A 20,898-nucleotide genomic window follows, 5' to 3' on the forward strand; every position below is an offset into this window, starting at 1 on the left:
TGGCAGGAGAGAGATCACTTGATCATTGCCTGTTAGGTTCACTCCCTCAGGGGCACCTGGCATTGGCCACTGTCGGTAGACAGATACTGGGCTAGATGGACCTTTGGTCTGACCCAGTACGGCCTTTCTTATGTTCTTATGGACGCCTTGTGAAGTCACTAGCCTCCTTTGTGCTGGACATTCTCCTCCTGACCTGTAGGGGGCATACTGAGGCTGAGACTACAGGCCTTTCCCGGAGGAAGCTTGACCTCATAATTGACCCCTCTTTTACGCATGCGCAGACACCCACCAACGAATATTGAATGCGCACGCGCCTGTTCCCGTCTAATCGCGCGAGCGCCAGCCAGCCACAACACTGGCTGCTGGGTCGGCCGGAGAGGATGTTACCGCGCGTGCGCAGAGTGGGCGGCCGTTGTCTCAGTCAGGGAGGGGAGGCGGCAGCGGCGGCTCCTCTCAGTTCGGCCATGAACGGCTTCCGTGTCGGGGCGACCCCCTTGGGCTTCTCCGCGGCGGCTGCCCGGAGCGGCAGCAGCGAGAGCCTGGAGAAGATCGACATGTCGCTGGGTGAGGAGAGCCGCGGGCCGCCCTCACCACCTGTGGGTCTCGCGGGCCGTGCGGCGAGGGCGGGGGAGGGGGCGCGGACCGGACCGGACCGGACAGTGTGTGACTGGGAGGGAGGGCACGGACCCCACCACTGCCGGGGCGGGGAGGCGAGGCGCCCTGGGCCTGACTAGCTTGGTGAGCGGGTCCAGCGCGGGTTGGGCCTCGTCTCCCGAGGCCCTGCCGACTGCATGGAAGGGGGCGGCCCCCGAGACCACTCCCCCCCCTCCCCGGCCTGCCCCTCCCTGGGGGGGTGGGGAGCCGGGGGCCTGGCACGCGTTGCGGCCCAGTGGGCCTCAGGTAGGACCCATTGAACAGCGGCTAGGGGAGCTGGGGGGCCGCTCAGGCCCATTGCCTCAAGTGGGAGGGGGACCAGCCTCCCCGAGGGAGGAAGGCAGGCCTGGTCCGGCATGCCCTGCGAAGGAAAATATTCAGGGAGGGGGACTAGGCCCAGCACAGTGAGTCAGGCTTGGGCCCCCTTTGTTGTTGTAGTGGAAAAAAAGTGAGGCCTTTATATAACAACGAAAAGTTGCTGTTTGGATCTCTCACCTTAGCTCTGGCCAGCCTGGTCTATACTAGGTGCTTGACCCATTGGCAGAGCCTCAGAAATACAGGTGGACTCACCATTGAAGTGGTCAGGGTATTTAGGCTTTAGCAAATTGGGCTTTTTTCTTCTTAAGGCAAACAGCTGAGTTTAAACACTCTGCCTAAAAGAATTCATGTATCTTCTCAATTCAGTTTTACTTTGAATCAGTGATGTCTTAATCCTGTTAGTTATCCTAACATCAAGTTTCCAAAAATTCTGGGGAGAACAAGATCTGACCTTTTTTTTTTTTTAATGTAAAAGAGATTTTCTTGGGGGACGGACTTCATTTTGCCTTTATAAAGATGCAAACAACTTCTTTGCGGGTCACCTTAAAATGTGAGGGTGGCTACAACTTGCCCATTTTTATTGCATATCAAATGGGCTTTGCCAAGTGACTAACACAGTCCTTCATTTGGATGAAACCTGTAAAACACTGGCTCAGGGCTCCCTTAAAGGTAGGAATGTGGGAGGATAAGGGGTTGGCTTTTGTATATAGTGTATGAGTGGCTAGGGAAGATACTTATTTTGGTTGCCTAGTTTGTTTCATTCTGGTCTCACTTTAACGTTTTCTCTTTGCATCCATTTTTTATCTAGTAATGATTTACTATGGGTGTGTCAATAGCAATACTTTACAGAGAACTGCTAATGTGTCGTCATGGGGTGACACCTCGTTTGGAAATTATTCTCCTCATATTTTCTCTAATCTCATGTTTAGTTTGTTACTGGGGTAATTTACATGAAAACAGAATCATCCATTCCTATTGTCCCTCAGCTAAAGGCATGTAATCTGTCGTAGGGTTGGCAGGATCATGGATTCTATGAAATCCCACATTTGTCATGGTGTCAGAAAAGTTGTTGACAAATGTCTCATGTCGGTATAACTACATCCCTCGGGGTGTGGAGCGACGTAGTTATACTGACCTAACCCTGGTGTAGACAAGGCTTCTTCTGTTGACATAGCTACTGCCTCTTGGGGAGGTGGAGTACCACAAATGGGCGAAGCTCTCCAATTGGCATAGCCAGCATCTTCACTAACAGCTAGAGCGGTGCAGCTGCACCACTGCAGCGTTGTAAGTATAGACAAGGCTTGAGTTCATGATTTTTGATGAAGAGCTCTATGGAGCTCAAAAGCTTGAGTCTTGGACCAATTTCAGTTGGTGAAATAAAATATATTATTTCATCCGCTTAGTCTCTGTGTTTTCAAAGGTATTCTTGAGTTGTCAGTTGGTCTGCAGTCTAATATGTTGGTTTTTTTAACCTTGAATGTTCTAAAGTGATGTGGGAGGTGGGTCATCTGCTTTAAAATGTGTTTTAAAATGGAGTAAATAAATGTTTGGAAGCTTAAAATTCCAGTGCTAACTTGGCTGCTTTGTATGAATGTCATAGTACTTTCTATTTTTTCTGATTAAATATGTGCTTACAATATTTAATATTATAACATATGTAGCATAAAATATATATAGACCAAGCAGTATTATAGAAGTAATATTTCTAGAACATAGTTTGGTATTTTCTGACTTTGTATGATTGATTATGCTATGTTCCCAGACACTTAATTTGAAACAAATTTTTTTTGAGAAGCAGATTCTTCTGGTTCCTCCATACAGTTAACCCAAAAATGTTATGCTTGACCTATTTCCTGCTATTAAAATTATCTACAAAACTTGGTTTACTTTAATAGCTGCCGCAAAAAAAAAAAGGGAAAAGTGTAGATTTCTTATATCTTTGCTGAATACAGCAGTGCCACTTGATTGTAATACTAACCTACCAATGTCAAAGAATTGTACAATGCAGAAAAACTGGTGCCACTCACTGGGCGCTACTAACTGCTGACTCTCTTTACTGGATAGCTTAATTTTCATTATTGGTCTTGGAGAACCTAATGCAAGAGAAATACTGGAAAGAATGATGAGTTGCAAGTGACATCCCCACCAATAAATCTGAAGAACTGAATAAGTAGCCCTGGCTCCATTTTACTCTCCAATTGAGTTATTCCTAAAAGACTGACTCTGGGAGTTTGCCTGAGTAAGGGCTATAGGGCTTAATTCAAAGCAACTAAGATTTTATCACTACTTAAAATACTTAAGTCTAAAGTGTATCATAAACCTTTATTTTTGCAGATGATATAATTAAATTGAATAAGAAAGAAGAAAGAAAGCAGTACTCCCCCAAAATGAACAGAAGGCTTCAACAGAATGGAACTCGACAGTTCAGGATGAGGGGGACCAGGTGGGGAATCCAACAGCAGACAGGTATGTGCTTTATAAAAATGTAACACAGTTCTCATAATTACTATAAGGTGAAATGTCACCTACTAAGTAAAGCCATGTAGCACCTCTTTTTGTACTTTATGAAAAAGTATGGGTTGACTTAATAGTTCACTCAGTCTGTTCCAAATGCTGTCATGTGTGGGGTTTAAATTTATAATTCAACTCTAGTTTGTGAGCCTCTTAAATAAGTTTTCTGTGTGCTAGTGCTTCCATGTGGGCTCAGTGTTTGGATTTCCATGGACAACAGGAGCTGTGGCTGTATCACACTCGTTCCATGAGTTGGGGAGTCTTGCTCTTTGTTCAGCTTTCTCTTGGAAGTTGTATTGACAGTATATTGTGAACTACATCCCTCTAGCCCTCTTCTGAGGAGTGGGAGAGAGGGATATCACAATGGTCAGGGTTAGTAGGTGGAGAAACCCAGAGTCCTTGCCAGTTCCTAAACCTTTCTGTAAACCAGAACCAAACTGGTACATTCATTAAGTTGTATCTGCCTATCAGGCCTTTCACAAAGGCAACTGCTATCTACATATCTTGCATTTCAGTACCCTACTTGAGTCTGTGACACTGCCTCTATGCAGCAAGCCTGCAGAGTAAGACTTAATTAAATCTGAGTTCTTTACTCTCCAGAATGCACAAAATGATGGAGCAGAGTGCTTGAGTGAGAAGCTGCTCCAGCTACATCCTTTGTGAACAAAGATCTTGCCATATTTCACTTTGCAGGCCTATAGTGTTACAGTGCAGTGGAGTTTTAGGGAAAGAGGGCAGTGAAGAGGAGGTAAGGTGTACAATTTAAAAAATTAAGTCAACATTGCTATCTAATGTTGTTTAAGATTTCATTTATAATGATGAATGTTTCCAGTAGACTGTATTCAGATGCTTCTGAGGCACCACCTAAATTCTAGGTGGTTAACTAGACATGTGGCTGTGACACTGGTGGTTTGAAAGGTAACTATTTGTACCTTCTTAGCATTGTGGATAATAGACAGTTAATTTTGTATAGCTTCCAATTCTGATGAAATAATAAGCTTATGATTGATGCACTAAAGTGAATTATGAGGCATTTAAAAATTCCACTTCTGCATTATTTCATTTTGTAGCAAGTCGTTTAACTTAAGCTTGCAGCTGTCTCTTAGTGGACTTTTAGTAAGAAACAAAAGGAGACAATTGCTAATACAAACATGGGAAACAAGTGTTGGATGAAAGTTTATATGCATCGGAGTGTTTGATTTGTTACTCAAGTATGTATAGCAGTGGTCCCCAATCTTTTTGTCTGGCGGGCGCTAGATGAAGGACCACTGCGGCGGCGGCGATGCCTCTTAATGACGCCGCTTGCCGTCGATAAGCAGCATCATGGAGAGGCGTCCCCGCCGAAATTTGGGGGCGATGCCTCTCAATGAAGTCACTTTTCGACGGCAAGCGGCGTCATCGAGAGGCGTCCCTGCTGAAATGCCACTGAAATTCGGCGGCATTTCGGCGGGTGCTCTCCCGGGGTCCAGTACGCGGGTGCATTAGGGGACATCTGATGTATAGTGTGTGAGTAATGGGTTATGTGTTTTAGTCCCAAAACATAGGCTTTGTATGAAAACCAAACCTAACTCATAAAATTGATTAGTTTAAAATAAATTTGTTTGGAAATCTTTAAAAATGCACCTCTAATATTTGGGCTACAAACACAGCAGAATAAAGTGCATGAGAAGGAATAAGTGTCTTTGACTGGAAATTGATCATAAATATACTAGCCTCCTTTCACTGTCCAAGCCATGCCAAATGAAAAAGTCCAATCTGCATTAATATATGTCATTTAAGATACTTGTAATATTTTCTGTTCTAATTTTCATTTTCAAATGGAAAATTAGAACTGAAAATATGAAAATATTACAAGTATCTTAAGTGACATTTATTAATGCAGATTGGACTTTTAAATACAATTATGTTGACAGTCCCCTAGTCTCTTGGAACTGCTCTCTCTGGCTTGTATTCATTATTGCAAGAGCTGGCTTAAAAACAGGAAACGTGTCACAACTTTTTTCAGATTTTAAATCACCCCCCTGCCAACTGTTCTTTCCTGCACAACTAGACAAGATCGCCTCTAGTGGGAAATGAGCCTTATTCATTTCACTTGGATGCTTTTTCAGGTTCTGAACAGTTCTTCTCCAAAGCATATCAACAGCTACTCATTGTTCAGGCATTGCTGCACTGTTGCAATTCACTGATCTTGTTTGGGGGTCTTTATTCCCAGAATATTAAATATTATCTCTCTGCCTTGATAGAGCCATAATTGTTTTTAATTCATCTTTATTGACACTGTTAAACTGAACCAAGAGCACCACTGTCCCATCGTGGGGTCTGAGTGCACCCCCACAGATGTCAGGCCTTGATCCTATCTCTCCTTGGGTGGAATTTTGCAATTCTCCCGCTCTTAGATTAGGATCTGGGTTACAGTCCCTGGATACCAACCAAGACTACTTCAGTGGATCCAAATTTGGGAGCGTGGGACAACGGCTGATCAAAGTGTCTCACAAACAACGTCTTCAAAACAATGCATTTATTCTTTCACCCAAAGGTACAAAGTGCACAGGGCTGCAATACAAAACAAGAGTCCTACACACATTTCCTTAAACTTAATCTCTCTATCCAGAACTCGGGCTTATTCCCCTCCCGAATTGGGAGAAACATGCTTCCTGCTTACATTATATTGTTTCTGTCTGTGAATGAGTCTTCCCAGCCTGTTAGCTTTTTCCACTGACACACTCTGGCCATTGACTGAACTGTTTGTCTATCTTTCAGCTTCTATAAGGGTTTAGTTTACCCTTTGATGCTAGACTCTTATTTGTCTCATTGTTTTACTTTTCTTGATTGGTTCTTTAACAGCCTTTTTACAGCCTCCTTTGATTTAACTCTGTGCATTCAGACAGCAGCAATACAAAATTGAACAGTGAAATCAAATCACTATATAATATATATATATATACACACACACACAAAAATTAGACATTCTCATTTGTCACATCTGGTTCTTGAGTATTTCTCATGGCCCAGGTCCTTTGAAACCAAAATAGGAGCCTACTGACTAAAGATTTTTTTTACTGTGAATTCCTTAGTAACTTGAATCTAATTCCTTTTTTGCTATGCTCTGCTGCTGCTTCTGTGGGCCTTTATTATACCTTTTTTACCCCTAATTCAGGTATTTCACACATTTGTAAAAGTTAATATGGATGTGTTCCCCCACATGTCTGTTCCAGGCCTCAGAGGTTGTTTTTTACTAGGGTAGCCTGGATCAAATGTGTAAGGATTGTTCACTGTGTACCTTACAAATGTGTTTAAGTATCTTGAATTAGAGCTAGGTGTGGGGGGGAAATATAGTGAATAAAAGCCTCATATTGAATATCGGCACTTGACAATTTCATATCAGGTGATGTACTTAATGCATCAGGCAAAATTCATCCCCAATGCTGCATCAGATGCAATAATCAACAATATAATAATTAGTGCTCAAATTGAAAATGATTGTGAAAGCAAGTTTTGAAATGAATAGGGCAGTTCATACATCCCAGAGCTGCTATTTCAAGCTAGCAGACTAAGAAGAGCTGCTGCATTGATTATACTCATTTCACTTTTTCAAAGTGATCTTCACAACCAAGAGGACTGGAAACTTTAAATGAAATGTTAGGTTCTGAAGCATAATTCTGAGGCAAGGGGTGGATTCCGCAGTAAACTGGAACTGTGGAATCATGGAATACATAGAACCTGGTGCGTGATGCTGCAGCAGATCCTTTGCTATATATGGGCAGCAGAAATGAGCTTCTGGAGGTCATTTAATGTGCTGTCAAGCTTCTTCAGAAGGACATCAGGGAGGGAGGAGTTAGAGATTGGGAGGGTGAGGTAGTAAGAAAAAGTTAGTGGAAGACGGTCTAAAAAATCTTCACCCATTTTTTTTTTGCTTTCCATACCACTTCCAATAGGGAGGAAGTCACTTTGAGATGATCCTCCATGCCCTGGTCAGATGTAACTACTTTAAGCGCTGCTGACCTAGAATGAAGGGCTCTACCTCTGTTTTCTACTGTCCAGTCTATTATACACTGAAATCTCTGTCCTTGAACATGTTTATAACAGGGTGTGTGTTCCCCTTCAAAACGGAGCAAACACATGATTTGTTTATTACTGTAGAAGGGAGACCAACTTGTGTTCTCAAATCCTATTAGTCTTGGTCTTTGCAGGGTGTAATGCTATTTAGGAATATGATTAAATTGTGGTTTTGTCTCACTTATAGCACAAAACCAAATTGTTAGAATCCTGCCTGTGGAGTCCCCTGTTGCAGCTGGGCCCTCCAGGATGGTGGATGTTGACAGTGTAGACCGCACCTGAGTATAATTCCTGTTTTATAAGCTGAGACTTTCCAAACTCTTGTTGCTTGCTGTATGATCAGAAAGTAGAAATAAAATATGCCATTTTGTGCTGTTCGGCTATGGTCTGATATAGTTATCTTCTTTGTTTAAGGCCAACGTTGAACTGACTTATGTGATGTAGCAGCAGCAGCAGCATCTGCAACGAGGCCAATAACTTTTGCTTTAAAACAGAGGTTCCCCAACTCTCTTGTTGTGTCCCCTTCAGAGATTCATGTCTCCCTCTTTTTAAGTAATGGTACCATAGGGGGTGGGGAGTACTCGCCATGTGGCAATTGAGGAAGCCTTCCACTCTCTACAGCGGTCAGGTAGCCTCGGCTGCCAGGACCTGGCTCCCTATCTGAAGGGCTGGTGTCAGGAGGGGAACAGAAGGCTACAGCCTATGAGTACTTCCCATCCCTCCACCAGACTCCATACCCTACTGCCTCTGGCCCTGCAGCATGGCCCTGTCTTCTTCCCCTTCACAGACTCTGGGCTTGGCTACACTTGCAGATGTGCAGCGCTGGGAGTTACAGCTGTGTTCGTACAGCTGTGTAGGGAAAGCGCTGGTGTGTGGCCACACTCACAGCTACCAGCGCTGCAGTGTGGCTGCATTTGCAGCGCTGTTGGGAGTGGTGCATTATGGGCAGCTATCCCAGTGTTCAAGTGGCAGCAACGTGCTTTTCAAAAGAGGGGGGTGGGGTGGAGTGTGACAGGGAGAGAGAGAGTGGATTTTTGGAGCCGACACTTCAGCTCCCTGCCTTGCAAAATCTGAATTTCCTCGACCCCTCATTTACTCTTAACTGCAAATAGCCTGCAGACCAGATAAGCAGCTGCTCCAACGGACTCCCTTTCTCCCCCTCCCCCCCCCTTTCTCTCCTCAAGCAAACACTCATCCCCCTGCCTGCCTCATTCACAGCAAGGTAGTGGGTTATCTCAATTGATTGTTCACAGTCAGTTACAGATTGATCACAGCAAACAAGAGCTGTGTTTGTTTTTTAGATAAGCAGCTCCCTGAGCCCCGAGTTCACAACAAAACAAAGAGAGGCATCATAACAAAACAAAGAGTAATTTAGTTAAAAGCATTCTGGGATATCTCCTAATATCCTGGAGGCCAATAACAGCGCTGGTGTGTGGCCACACTTGACGAGCATTGCTGCATCACCAGTGCTGCACTCGTTATACCCCAAGCAGACCAGGTGTACAGCCAGCGCTGCAGCCAGGGAGTTGCAGCGCTGGATGTGCCTTGCAGGTGTGGACAGTTACTAAGTTGCAGCGCTGTAAAGCCTCCACCAGCGCTGCAACTCTCCAGTGTAGCCAAGCCCTCTGTCAGTCAGGGGACATGGATGGGGCTCTGTGCCCTGAGGCTGTGCTGAGGGCTGGGGCCAGCAGGGGGCTCTGTCTGGCAGGGAAGAGCAGTACTCCCAGGGTGCAGCCTGCAGCCCCCCACTCAGAGTCTGTGTCTGCCTCTCCAGAAGAGGAGGGTGACTGCACTTTGTGGCTGCAGCAGTGCGGGAGCAAGATGGGCAGGGAGCCTGATCCTGACGAGACAATCTTCATAGAACCCCACCCACTTCCTCTGCTGGGCAGAGTCCCCTGCTGACCCTAGCAGTTCAACATGGCCCTATCAGGTCCTCATGCCCCCCGATAACCTTGTTGCACCCCCTTAGGGCAGCATGCCCCATGCTTGGAAAACGTCTGTTTCTCAGCTTACATTGTAACTGTGCAGCTAGCTGTCACTGAATATCATGTGCCCAAGGCTATAGGCTATGGTGTCTTTCTGAAACAGTTCAGTAGTGCTGCTTTTTTCCACTGTAGGTTTCGGTAAGAACCGTTTGGGACGCAGAAGGAGGGTAACAGGGAAGAAGCGGCCCTATGGAGTTATAACTGGCTTGGCAGCGAGGAAAGTACTAGGTTCACGTGGAGGGATTAGTCCTCTGAACAGACAACCACTTAGCGAGAAGGTAGGAATACAATTTTTGTACCTTGTATAACTGTCCGTGCTTGGCAATGGGAGAGTTATTCCTAAAGTAAGAAGTGAATAATTAGTGCGACAAGCATACTATAAAAGATTCAGACTGACTAGTTTTTAAAAAATCTAAATATATTTATAGTATAATGGTAACACAAGTATCTGGTAAAACACATCTGCGTTAAAATAAGTATTGCAGACTTTGTCATAACTTGTCCAAGACCAGTTCTTTGAAAGATTTACTGGTCCTGAATGCATTTATACTGTTACAACAATGTTTCTAGCCCTTAACATTACATTAAAATAGCCTAACTGTGAATACTGTCTAGCATTTCCCTCACCCTACTCCAGATCTGACTTGAGTTTAGAGTGATAATCGCAAACACTTAAAGCCAGAATATAATGCTTCATACTATATGAAGTGAAGGCATTTTTGAATAATCCTATCTGAAGTGATTAAAATCCTAGAACAAGTACAGGTGGGGGGGTAACAAAAGTAATCAGAATGTGACTCTTAACCTCTGCTTACTTGTGATGTGAAAAAGTTAAGAGTAGAAAAACACTGCCATATGAAACCTGAGATTCTCTCTACAATGGCATCTAGAACTTGTACCTAGTTCTGGTAGTCTAGGAGTTAGCGGACTCTAAATCTGTTACTGATTTGCTTGGTCTAGCAGAAATAGTCTGGCACAAGTCCAGAACAGAATATACCCAGTCTTAAACAAATGTAGAAGGATTTTTTTTTTTTTAAACTTAAAAGCAAGGTTCTAATTTTGAGTTGACTTAGGCCAGGCGGTGTGCTCGTCTCATGTGGCAAGTATATTAGAATATGGAATTCATCAAAATTGTGGAAGTGATTCTTGACATCACAGTGGACTGTTATGTTCTTAAGGATTCAGGCAGGAGGAGCAGCAAGCTAATTATAAGAGGAAGGGAAGTGTTTTACACATGGAGAATCAACAGTAAGGAAAATGTGGTTGAATTGATTTGACATCTTCTAACAAAGTTTGCTGAAACCATGGTGACTCTTTAAGGATCCTAGAATTGCTTGTATTGTATATTTTCAGAGGTATACAAGTTATGCTTAAGTATATTCTCCGAATTGCAACTTGTAACAAGGTCTTGGACAGATGGTAAAATTTAGATTATAATGACTACTTTTTTGGTGGGGGGGCTTGGACGAAGTGAATAATTAATTTGATAACAAAGAGGTAAATCTCTTGATGGATAGATTTATACCATCAGCTTAAGTGAAGTAATCCATGAGACATTTAGATCGGTGGATTTCAGAGTTTGGGTCTCAGAATGTAAGGCACTGGGTCACCTTGCTCAGCACCCAGGGACCCTGGAAGCAGCCAGCTCCAGGTCTGGCTTGTAGTTACGGGGGCCACAGGCCTCCATGTGCTGCCCCCGCCCCAAGTACCGGCTCCATGCTTCTGGCCAATGGGAGCTGGGCGGGCAGTGCCTGCAGGCAAGAGCCACGCGGAGCCAGTTGTGCGCCTCCACCTAGGAGCCGGACCCGCCGCTGGCCGCTTCTGGGGTGCAGCGCGGTCCGGGGTGCCGGGATAGGTGGGAAGCCTACTTCTGCACCCTGGCTGCGCTGCTGACCAGAGCCAACAGAGGTAACCCCACATCCCAATCCCCTGCCCCAACCCTGAGCACCCCCTGAAACCTGGAGCCCATTCCTGCACCCCAACCCCAGAGCCCACACCCCCAGACCAGAGCCCTGACTCCCTCCTGTACCTCAATCTCCTGCCCCAGCCCAGAGACCCCTCCCACACCCTGAATCCGTCATTCTTGGCCCCACTCTGCAGCCCTCACCCCTACACCCCAACCACCTGTCCCAACCCTGAGCCCCCTCCTATACCCCAAACCCCTCATTCCCAGCTCTGTTGGGTCGCAGGCATCAACAATTTTCTTCAACTGGGTCATCAGAAAAAAGTTTGAAAACCACTGATTTAGATTGATTAACTTTGAATGAGTTATGACAGGCCACCATTACTTGGATATTTAATTCTTTTTTATTTTTAAAGAACACACAGCGAAACTACCCAGTTTTGAAAAGGAAAATGACCCTTCAGAGGCCATTTGAATTGCAGAGAAAACAAATGCCAGCTCTCAGGAGGCCTGTCCCATTAAACAGGAGGTGAGATTTCTAACTGCTGTTTCGAGATGCCTTTTCCAGCTCATCCCTTCGATAGTGTTGAGGAGTTCTGTTTCTGGCAGTGCTGACTTGGGATCAAGAGAGCTAAGACTGGCAGCAGTAGTAGGATAAAATCTTGTACAGTTAGTAGCCCTCATGCAATACCCTGATTTGTGTGCCCTGATGATGAGATCAGTTGTTTCCTGGAACTGTTAGGAAGCAGCTTTCTTCACTTACACCTGCTATTTTCCTCCATTTAACACAAATAAAATATGTAGCTCGAGTGTTCCAGATCTATAAAAATGGTTAATATATGGAATCTTAAGTTCAGGTAACTATAAAAGTGACAATTCTTATTTAAGTAACTTCGCTCTCATTGTAAGACACTTTACAGGATCTATTACCATTTTCAGTTTCATGAAAACTATAATGTGCTTTGTTTGCTCCGAAATTATTCCAATGTACTGTGTTAAACTGCAGATGCTTCCATTTTAAAAACAGTTTACTGCACAAGGCAATGTTATGCACATTAAATATTAAACCTTGCCCCGTAGCTACTGGTGCGAATGCCATTAATTGTCTGGATCACTTAAGAATGGCCATACTGGGTCAGAGTAATGATCTGTCTAGCCCAGTACCCTGTCTTCTGACAGTGGACAGTGCCAGAGACTTTAGAGGGAATGAACAGAAGAGGGCAATTGAGTGATTCATCCCTCGTTGTTCAGTCCCAGCTCCTGGCAGTCAGAGGTTTGGGGATACCTGGAACACTTAATTTTTCACCTTTTGAATACTATGTTTAAAATTGTAGACTTTCCATTAAGACTAGGGCATTCTAATGTAAAGGCTGCGGGAGAGTGAGTAACTTGCAGCGTAAAGTGTATGTTGTGTAGTCTCACTCTGTCGTGAGCCAAATGACTTGGGGGTTTGTCCGGCCAACTCTTGTATGTGGACAGGGATCCTCTGGTTTCGGCCAAAATAAACCAGGCACTTCTATTGTCCTGTTCAAGTGGAAATGCTAAATATGTGGACTAGTGCAGTCATGAGATGCATAAGGCTAAATTTTTTTTTTTTTAGGGTAGAATATTTCTCCGACTATCTATTTCTAGCCAAATATTGACAGTAGCACACGCTTCATTAGAGTGTTGGGCTGGTTCCACCTAAGGAAATCAAGCTAACCTTTGTTCATCAGTTGATTTCTCCCTCCTCCCCCTTTCCATATTGCCCCATTTTGTTCAGGAGTACATAATTTAGTAGATGTTCTTGGAGGTCTCCAGATTTCCATCATTAAAAAACCAGAATCTGCTACTCTCTTTTAAAATGGTTTTGGCAATTAGACCATAAAAACTTAGTTAAACAACTTTAACAATTTTATTATCGTTCGTGTCTCACTTAAAAATAGGCAGTTTTTCTCCTATAGAGGGCACAGCTGGTACACTAATCTCTCAATGAACACCATTTAAACAGGACACGTTGCAGAGACGCACAAGGCCTGAGAGCTAGGAATTCTTGATTCGATACCAGTTTAGACAGACTCGTTCTATAGCTGAGCCTAGGATCAAAGGAAATCCCAAACCGTGAGGGTAGACAGCCAGCTCCTTACTTTGGTCACAGCATCGAAACCAGGGTGTGTTAGCTCTCCCATGTGGAGCAGAGTGGGACCCAGGGTTGGTCCCTGCCCATCTCCACGTGGGAGTGATAACTCCTCCTCATTTTGATGCTGTGACCAAAGCAGCAAGCTTGCTGTCTACCTGCTAATAGTCTACGGGGTGCATTCGCCAACCATCCTTCCTACCTTGTTGTCACAGACTCACAGGACCCATGCTCTGTTGGCTGCATACGGTCCCTGGGAGGAACCTCCTTCGGTGTGACAGCCCTCCTCGGGGGTCACATTCTCGGGGGATAAGCCCTAGGCACCGCCTCCTCCTGGAACCACACCTCTGAGCCTTCAGCACACCCATCTCTTTCTGCGAGCCCCCCTCAGAGAGTCCACTCACTTTGGACCTCCTGGGGAGCCTCTGTGCCTAGAGGGAGCAATGCAACCCTGGGAGAAGTGGGGGGTGGGGTAGGGGGGAAAGCCACTTGTCAGCAGAGGAAAAACTGACACTTGGATTGACAGAGACAAGGGATTATGTGGCTTTGAGCAGAACAGATGGGCTCTCCCAAATCAACTCAGAGAGATGGAGATAAGCTGGACCGCCCTGAGCTATGAATAGAGAGGTTAAGCTTAGGTAAGGAGGCATGCATGTAGGACTTTCATTGTTCACCCATTTTCCTAAATACCTTTTGAGGAATGAATAAATAATGTTTTGTTTTGAAGACACTTTCTGTGCTCATGCAAAATATACTGTCAGAGGTTTCCTGAAGAGAGAAACTTACAGGTGTCAAACCTAAGTTACCCCTGTGTCATTAACATGGTTGGGAACAAGGAGGGCTGTAGCCCAGAGACTCAGTCTGAGTGTGGTTGGACTGGGTGCTTCCACCCAAAATGAGGTGCAGGAAGCCAGGCCTATCACCTAAAGGATGCACCTGAGAGACTAAAAAGTGGTCTAAGGTCTAGTTTCCCTGTAGCCGTGACAACTCCATGTGTTTAAAAGAAAAATGTGGATTTAATAAACCCACTCTACCCTCATTTAAATATTTAGTTGGGACCAACAAAGTTGAAAGGCTCAGTTTCTAAATGTGACTTGTCTTAGTGATGCATTGGGGAATATGAGACGTTTGCTTCTTGACTCCATTATCCCCAGTCTTGTTCTATTTTTCTCTAAAAATTGGCTGGCCATAGAAGTTTTTGATAATGATATTGGTCTTATTTTGTAAAATGTTACAGGAGTAATATACCATCCACTTTTGCCAGAATTGGAAATAAACTAAACCAGCAGAAAGACATGCGTCAAGCAACTTTCCTCTTCAGGAGGGGTCTGAAGGTACAATAAAAATTTTCTTAAATAAAATAAATACTGTGCACTAGACTCTAAAATGAATGTTATTTTCTTCGTCAGTCCCACATTTGATGAATCAGACTGTCTAGATCAACTCTGAATAAACTCACTTGACGTGTTTTCTTTGATCTCTGAAAAGACAACACTTCAAGTGGCCTTGGGACCATATACTTACCATTCCAGGAAAAACCTGGTCCTATCTTGAGTTAAATATTTCTTGTAGAGCAATATGTGAGTGTTTTTGTACCCCAAAAACAGCTGAATCATTCTGAGGTGTATGGAATTGGGGTGCATATTTCAGGATAGTGGCAAGCTTGTGCAGCTTCTTCTTGAAGGTGAATTGTTTAAAACTAGGTATGGGTTTTTAAAGTTGCCTTTAGTTGAAGGATGGAAAGCAATAAGCTTCAGAATTGCATGATTGGTTTAGCCTTAAACCATAAATGGTTATACAGATTGATATAGATTTTTATGGTTAAACCATAAATCAGCCTCAAAGTAAGTCAAATAACTAAGAATGTAAAGAGAAATGGTTTTTAATTTTTTTTCCTTTGTATGTTTGAGCCCTAACTGCAACTGCCACTGCATGAGTAGGCACGAGCGCCACTTATTTCAGTGGGGTTCTGCACAGATACAGGGGTCAATCCATGTGGAGTCACTTGCTTTAGTGAGGATTTTTCAGACTACCAGAGGGGAGATTAAAAAACAATCAGAATGTGATAAAACTGCAAATTGGTAGGGGGATTCAGTGGCATTAGATACAGAAACTCTTATAGTAAGTTTTTTTTTTTTTCACCACATCCCAGTTTGTGACTCTCTCTCCTCTATTCCAACCCTGGGTGTGGGTAAGCTTCCACCCTGTCTGGTTCTTATCACTCTGGATGGAATCTCTCTTGCCTATTGGGTTACATTTTTTTGGTAAATTTCTTTATTTTAATCCCTTTATAAAAATTGCCTATGCTCTAAGGGAACATGAGTTTCTGGGGCCTAAGGTGACCATCCACGGTTGAACAGCACTAAAGTTATAGGTCTGTTTTGGTATATATCTTATGGATGTGTTCATAGATTCTTGTTCATGTTTTAAAACCTCACACTGCAAGATCAGGAAGTGTAACAGTATTCAAATCCTGTACCCATCTTTCTGTGTTTTCAGGTGCAGGCACAAGTACAGCCAGTAGAAGAACTTCTGGATAATCAGGCAGCAAAGAGAACTCGCCAGTAAGTGTCATATTTCAGCTGAAGAGCTACAGTTAAGGCATTATCCATTTAAACTGCTTTGCTTTAGTCCTGCCGTATCCAGAGTACTCTAACTTGTGGCGACTGGAACCTTTTCTTGTGGGCTTCTGAGTTGAGTAGTGACATGAATTTGGATGATGTACTATGTGTTTGGTGGGAAACAGTGTTCATCCCTTTCTCCCTCCTTCCTGCCTGCTTTTACAGCAGCTCTTAGTTTAACTGGAAGGATCGCTTGCACAAGATGCTTCCAGGAATTAGGGATCTGTTGCCAATTTCAGAGCTACTAAGTAAGCTCTGCGCCCAAGGCTCTATATAGGACATTAGTTTCTCCCCTTCTGTCGATGTAGCAGCTACTATACCTAACTTATAAATCCAGAGCCTGTAAAACAGTTTAAAATCAGTGAGACAGGCCATTTTCCAGGCTTACATGTGAAAAGGAAGATAAGTTAGGCATGTCTATGAGGAAAGAAGGAATCTCCACTTCCCAGGCTCTTCATGGATAAGCAAAAGGGACAGCAGCAAGCTATAGTAGGAAGAATAAACAGCTCATATGAAAGCAGCATATGTAACAGAATTTCAGACTCACTATTGGATTTGATGGACCTATCTGGTCTTATCTGCACTGAATATTTTCAGAAACTCCCACCATTGCTCTAGCAATTACTGAAATGCTGGGGTGGATTATGTGTTGGCACTCTTCACCAATGTCATCTAGAGCTGCTCTGAATAGTTGGACAATTTAGTGGCTTCAAAGGCCTGTGCTCAGTCTATGCTAGTGGTCCATATAGATGTGTAGCTTGTGCCTGGTTGTATGTAGTCTTGGTATGCCACCCTATACTCTGAAAACTCTAGAGTTCTGACAGACTTTTAAAATAGTGGCTAGTCAGGAACATGAATTTCATGTAAAGCCCAAATGGTACACTGGAATTTCAGCCTGTATAAGTGATTCCTGTGCTTTCAAACTAGATGGCGTACTTCTACCACAAATGGAGGCATTCTGACTGTATCTATTGACAACCCTGGAGCAATCCCATCCCCAGTGTGAGTAGAACATTCCAAACAATCTTCTTCCTTCATAACTCCAGTTACTGGTTCTGGGACTGGTGTAGCAAGCTCTCCATACTTACCATTCTGTCTGTGGAGGCTTTGCAAGATCAGGCCCCTTCTGTTTCTCAATCTGTGTTCAGATAATGTGTAATTGTTGTGGCGCACTTAGAGGTTTCTCAGGAGCTTGGTGTGGGCTTGAATTGAATTCCCCTCTCCTCACCAAGTCTTGAATGACTGAATGTCCAGGAATTGGTACTTGGATCCTCTCTAGTTTTGTAGAGATAACAGTAGAATTGAGTTTAAATCAGACAAATATTCTTGTGTTCCTTTTTGTAAATTGGACAGGATAGCTGTATATTAAGATTCTTAGTGTTCAACTTCAGAACTCTGGGCAAACCTTTGATCAGTGGTACCTATCCTTTAAAAGGGAACTGCACCAGCCTTGCTCTTTGTAGCTAAAGCTTGTAAAGTTGACAGTAAAGAATCACTATATATCGATAGGGCTAGAGGTTTAAAATAAATATGCAAATATTTAAAATTTAATTTTAAAATATTGGCTCTCTTCCCCTAGCCTACCTACTTTTTAGCCCATTTAATCTGCAGATATTGTTTTCAGTGAAGTGATGAATGGTTATACTCTGCCTCCTTGAAATCAAACATTCCCAACTATCCAGTCAGTGTTTCAGCCATATTCTAATAATTCTTCTTTCTGTTGCAGTATTAGCAGTGTACTTGGCAGTGTGGTCTCTTGTCTTTTCATAGTACATCTTTGTAGACAGTAACACCTGATTATTGTTACATCAACCTTTATTCAATGTGCCATTTTAAAAATAGTGTTCTTTCAGTTCCCAGAAGCCACGGCTAACTCGTGTTCCTATGCCTCCATTTCTAATGAAGAAGGAGCAACCAGAAGAGAAGAAGATTCCCAAAGGAGTTACGTTGCAATTTGATATCAACAGTGTTGGAAAACAGGTAAGAGCTGTTTCCTAACACTTACTTGGAGTGATTCAACATATAACTAAGAGGTGTGGGGCTTCTTGTTAATAGAGTTGTCTAGGGCTAAAGTAGGGGACTTGTAGTTAGGCTTATTGATTCTGCTTCCAGTTTTGGCATTAATTTGCTGTGTAACTCTGGACAAGTACCTAACCTCTCTGGACCTACTATTAAAAAAAATTGTTGTGCCTATCTACCTCACATAGGATTTAAAACTTAATAGTTGTGTAGCAGTGTGGTGTTCCTGGATGAAGGGCACTATATTCCTAAACTGAGAGGACAGCGGGGAACACTCCCCCCCCCCCCCCACCCCCGTTGTGTCTTCTGCACAACGCAGATGGCTGAATATGACTAATTCAACTTCAGATGAGGATTGAAAACAATGACTCTTCAAAAACTTTTTTGCATATGTATAAAATTGAAGAAAATCTCCTTGGGAATTTAGTTATATTGTTTTTTGTTCATATGCAGTGCCATGGCTCCTAAGTCTACAGAATAGAGCACATCAAAATCTGACATTTTGGGAAAACAAAATTGTGCAATTTTGTGGCTTCAGAATTTGGGCTTTTTGTATCTAACAAAGTTGCTAGACTGAATTACGTCACTCTACAGTTATGCAACAGCTGTGTCTTAAGTGAAAAGGAAAACTAAATTGCGGGGGCAGGGATGAGGAATGACATTGAGAATATCAGGATGTACAAAATTAAAATTTCAGACTGGTGTTAACTCATCAGTGTTACAGGTGGTGAAACTGAAATCATACTGTGACAATACCCCATAAAAATGTCATTGCTGTGTTGTATGACTTTTTCAGTGATTTTAGATCAAATCTTGCTTTACAAATAAAGGTGCTTTTTTGTAACTGACTCCCTCTTTCCTACAATAAGGAGAAGATGAAGAAAGAACCCAGCATAATCATCACCTGTATGAATATTGCAAGTTGTCTTGTGAACAAAGTCAAATAAGTGAATTGTTAGCTAGAGTAGAATCCAGTTTGCTCTCTCAACTGTGTGGACTATGAAACAACAGGAATGTAAAATAGTAAAAACCTGTATTAGTTACTGAAGTTGGCAGATGTAATTTAATATGTATGGAGAACAGATCTGTGGAGTCAAAGTTCTGTTTTCAGCTTTTTTTACCTTAATTGATATTTTTGAATTTCCTGACTTCACTTGTAGCTGAACACTGCATTAATGTTCTTGCATCCCATATAAATATAGTTAAGATGTATTTTACTCATGTATTTTTTTAAATAAATACTGCAAAAGAAGGAAAACAAGATTAACTTATCTTCAGTGTTTGTTTATATACAACCCTTAGATGCCTGTTTCAGTATGGATGAAAAAAATCTGATTTGAGCAGAACTAGGCAGGGATGATACTCATTGCCCTAACTTTGCCATTGTAACAGATCAGTCTGATACTTTGCAAGCTCTATTATGAAATGGTTTTGTTTTTCAGACTGGAATGACTTTGAATGAGCGCTTTGGGATCCTCAAGGAACAAAGAACAGCCCTGTCTCAGACCAAAGGAAGCCGTTTCGTAACAGTGGGTTAAAGGCTGTTGAAAGGACACATATATAAAGACTCCACCGAGCTGAGAAACTGGGATGAAAGTGGGCAGAAGAGTATAGCATATGTCATTGAAGTTCTCCAGACTTTTTGTTAGGATGCTGACACAACTAAATATCCTTATTGATTTTACTTTTAATAGTAAAAAGACACAATGACCCAGGCAAAAATGGGGCAACTGATCTGCTTGGTAAGTGGTGGTGTGTTCTGATCTAAACAGATTTTGTGTAACCCCAGCTGGTGATTAAGGCAGTAGATTTATTTCAGTTTCCCTCACAACCCAAGTACAAACGGCAGGCAAAAGTTAATTATTTTTTTTAGTGACATTCAGTATCTGCTCCTCAACCCCTACTATAGTGAAGTTCGTGTCAATATTTCCATTACAAACCTCTTTTCAGAGACGCAGACACTCTGCCAGAAAGCTTCACTCCAAATTGCAGTTTGGCATAAAGCCTGAGTTTGAGAGTATTTCTGTTCAAGACGTAGCCGCCTCTTTTTCTTTCATAGGGGTTTGGTTGTAATTCTTTGTGCTTTTGACATTCGTGGGTTTTTTTCCTTTCTTGGAGACTAAATTTTTTGCATCCTCATTTGAAAAAGTAAAACTACTGTCAGAAAGGCCAGGTACTTAACAGGCATGAAGACTATACTACTCATCCTTAAAAGTGGTCCCTCCAAGTCAGGGTTGGGCAGTATGGGAGAAGCTTGTACGCAACTGCTCATGTTGTATCTGCCTCCTCGGTAAATGGAACTTTCTCTTGCATTTTGTTTAAACTATACCCTTCTATTCCTTTTTTGGATTTTCACAAATTTAATGCAATATTTTTGTGTTTGGTGTCCCTTTTATAAGGGTAAATACTGACTTTCATATAAGAAAGGGTAATATGCTAAGTTTCCTAACCCTCCCAGACTCTGGATTTTAATGTCGTATACCTTGCCCCTAAAGGGTTTCCTCAGTCTTTTAAGAAGCAGCCACACAGGTAAACTATTAAATGACACTTCTTTGTCTATACCAAAGAGAAATCAAGGATGAGCCTGATCTGAAGTAAAGTCAAATATCTTGAGTGACATTGAAGCTGGGGAAGAATTGCTGGGATAAGTGGCCCACATTTTGCAGACACGTAAGCACATGCTCAACTTTATGTACAAGAGTAATCCCACTGGCT

At 42.8% G+C, this 20,898-nt stretch overlaps 1 protein-coding gene across 1 annotated transcript; it reads left to right on the forward strand.

Moving 5' to 3' along the window:
- The first annotated feature begins 305 nt into the window (after positions 1–305).
- Positions 306–19,917, forward strand: FYTTD1 (forty-two-three domain containing 1). Its single transcript, XM_039487617.1, has 9 exons — positions 306–564; positions 3,307–3,438; positions 9,657–9,802; positions 11,844–11,956; positions 14,781–14,877; positions 16,043–16,107; positions 17,092–17,166; positions 18,018–18,144; positions 19,626–19,917. Exons 1-9 carry the CDS (start codon positions 381–383, stop codon positions 19,719–19,721), a joined length of 1,035 nt encoding a protein of 344 aa, XP_039343551.1. The 5' UTR covers positions 306–380; the 3' UTR covers positions 19,722–19,917.
- Positions 19,918–20,898: the final 981 nt, after the last annotated feature.

Source organism: Mauremys reevesii, linkage group 9 (genome assembly GCF_016161935.1).
Source record: "Mauremys reevesii isolate NIE-2019 linkage group 9, ASM1616193v1, whole genome shotgun sequence".
In the NCBI taxonomy this organism is placed as follows: domain Eukaryota; kingdom Metazoa; phylum Chordata; order Testudines; family Geoemydidae; genus Mauremys; species Mauremys reevesii.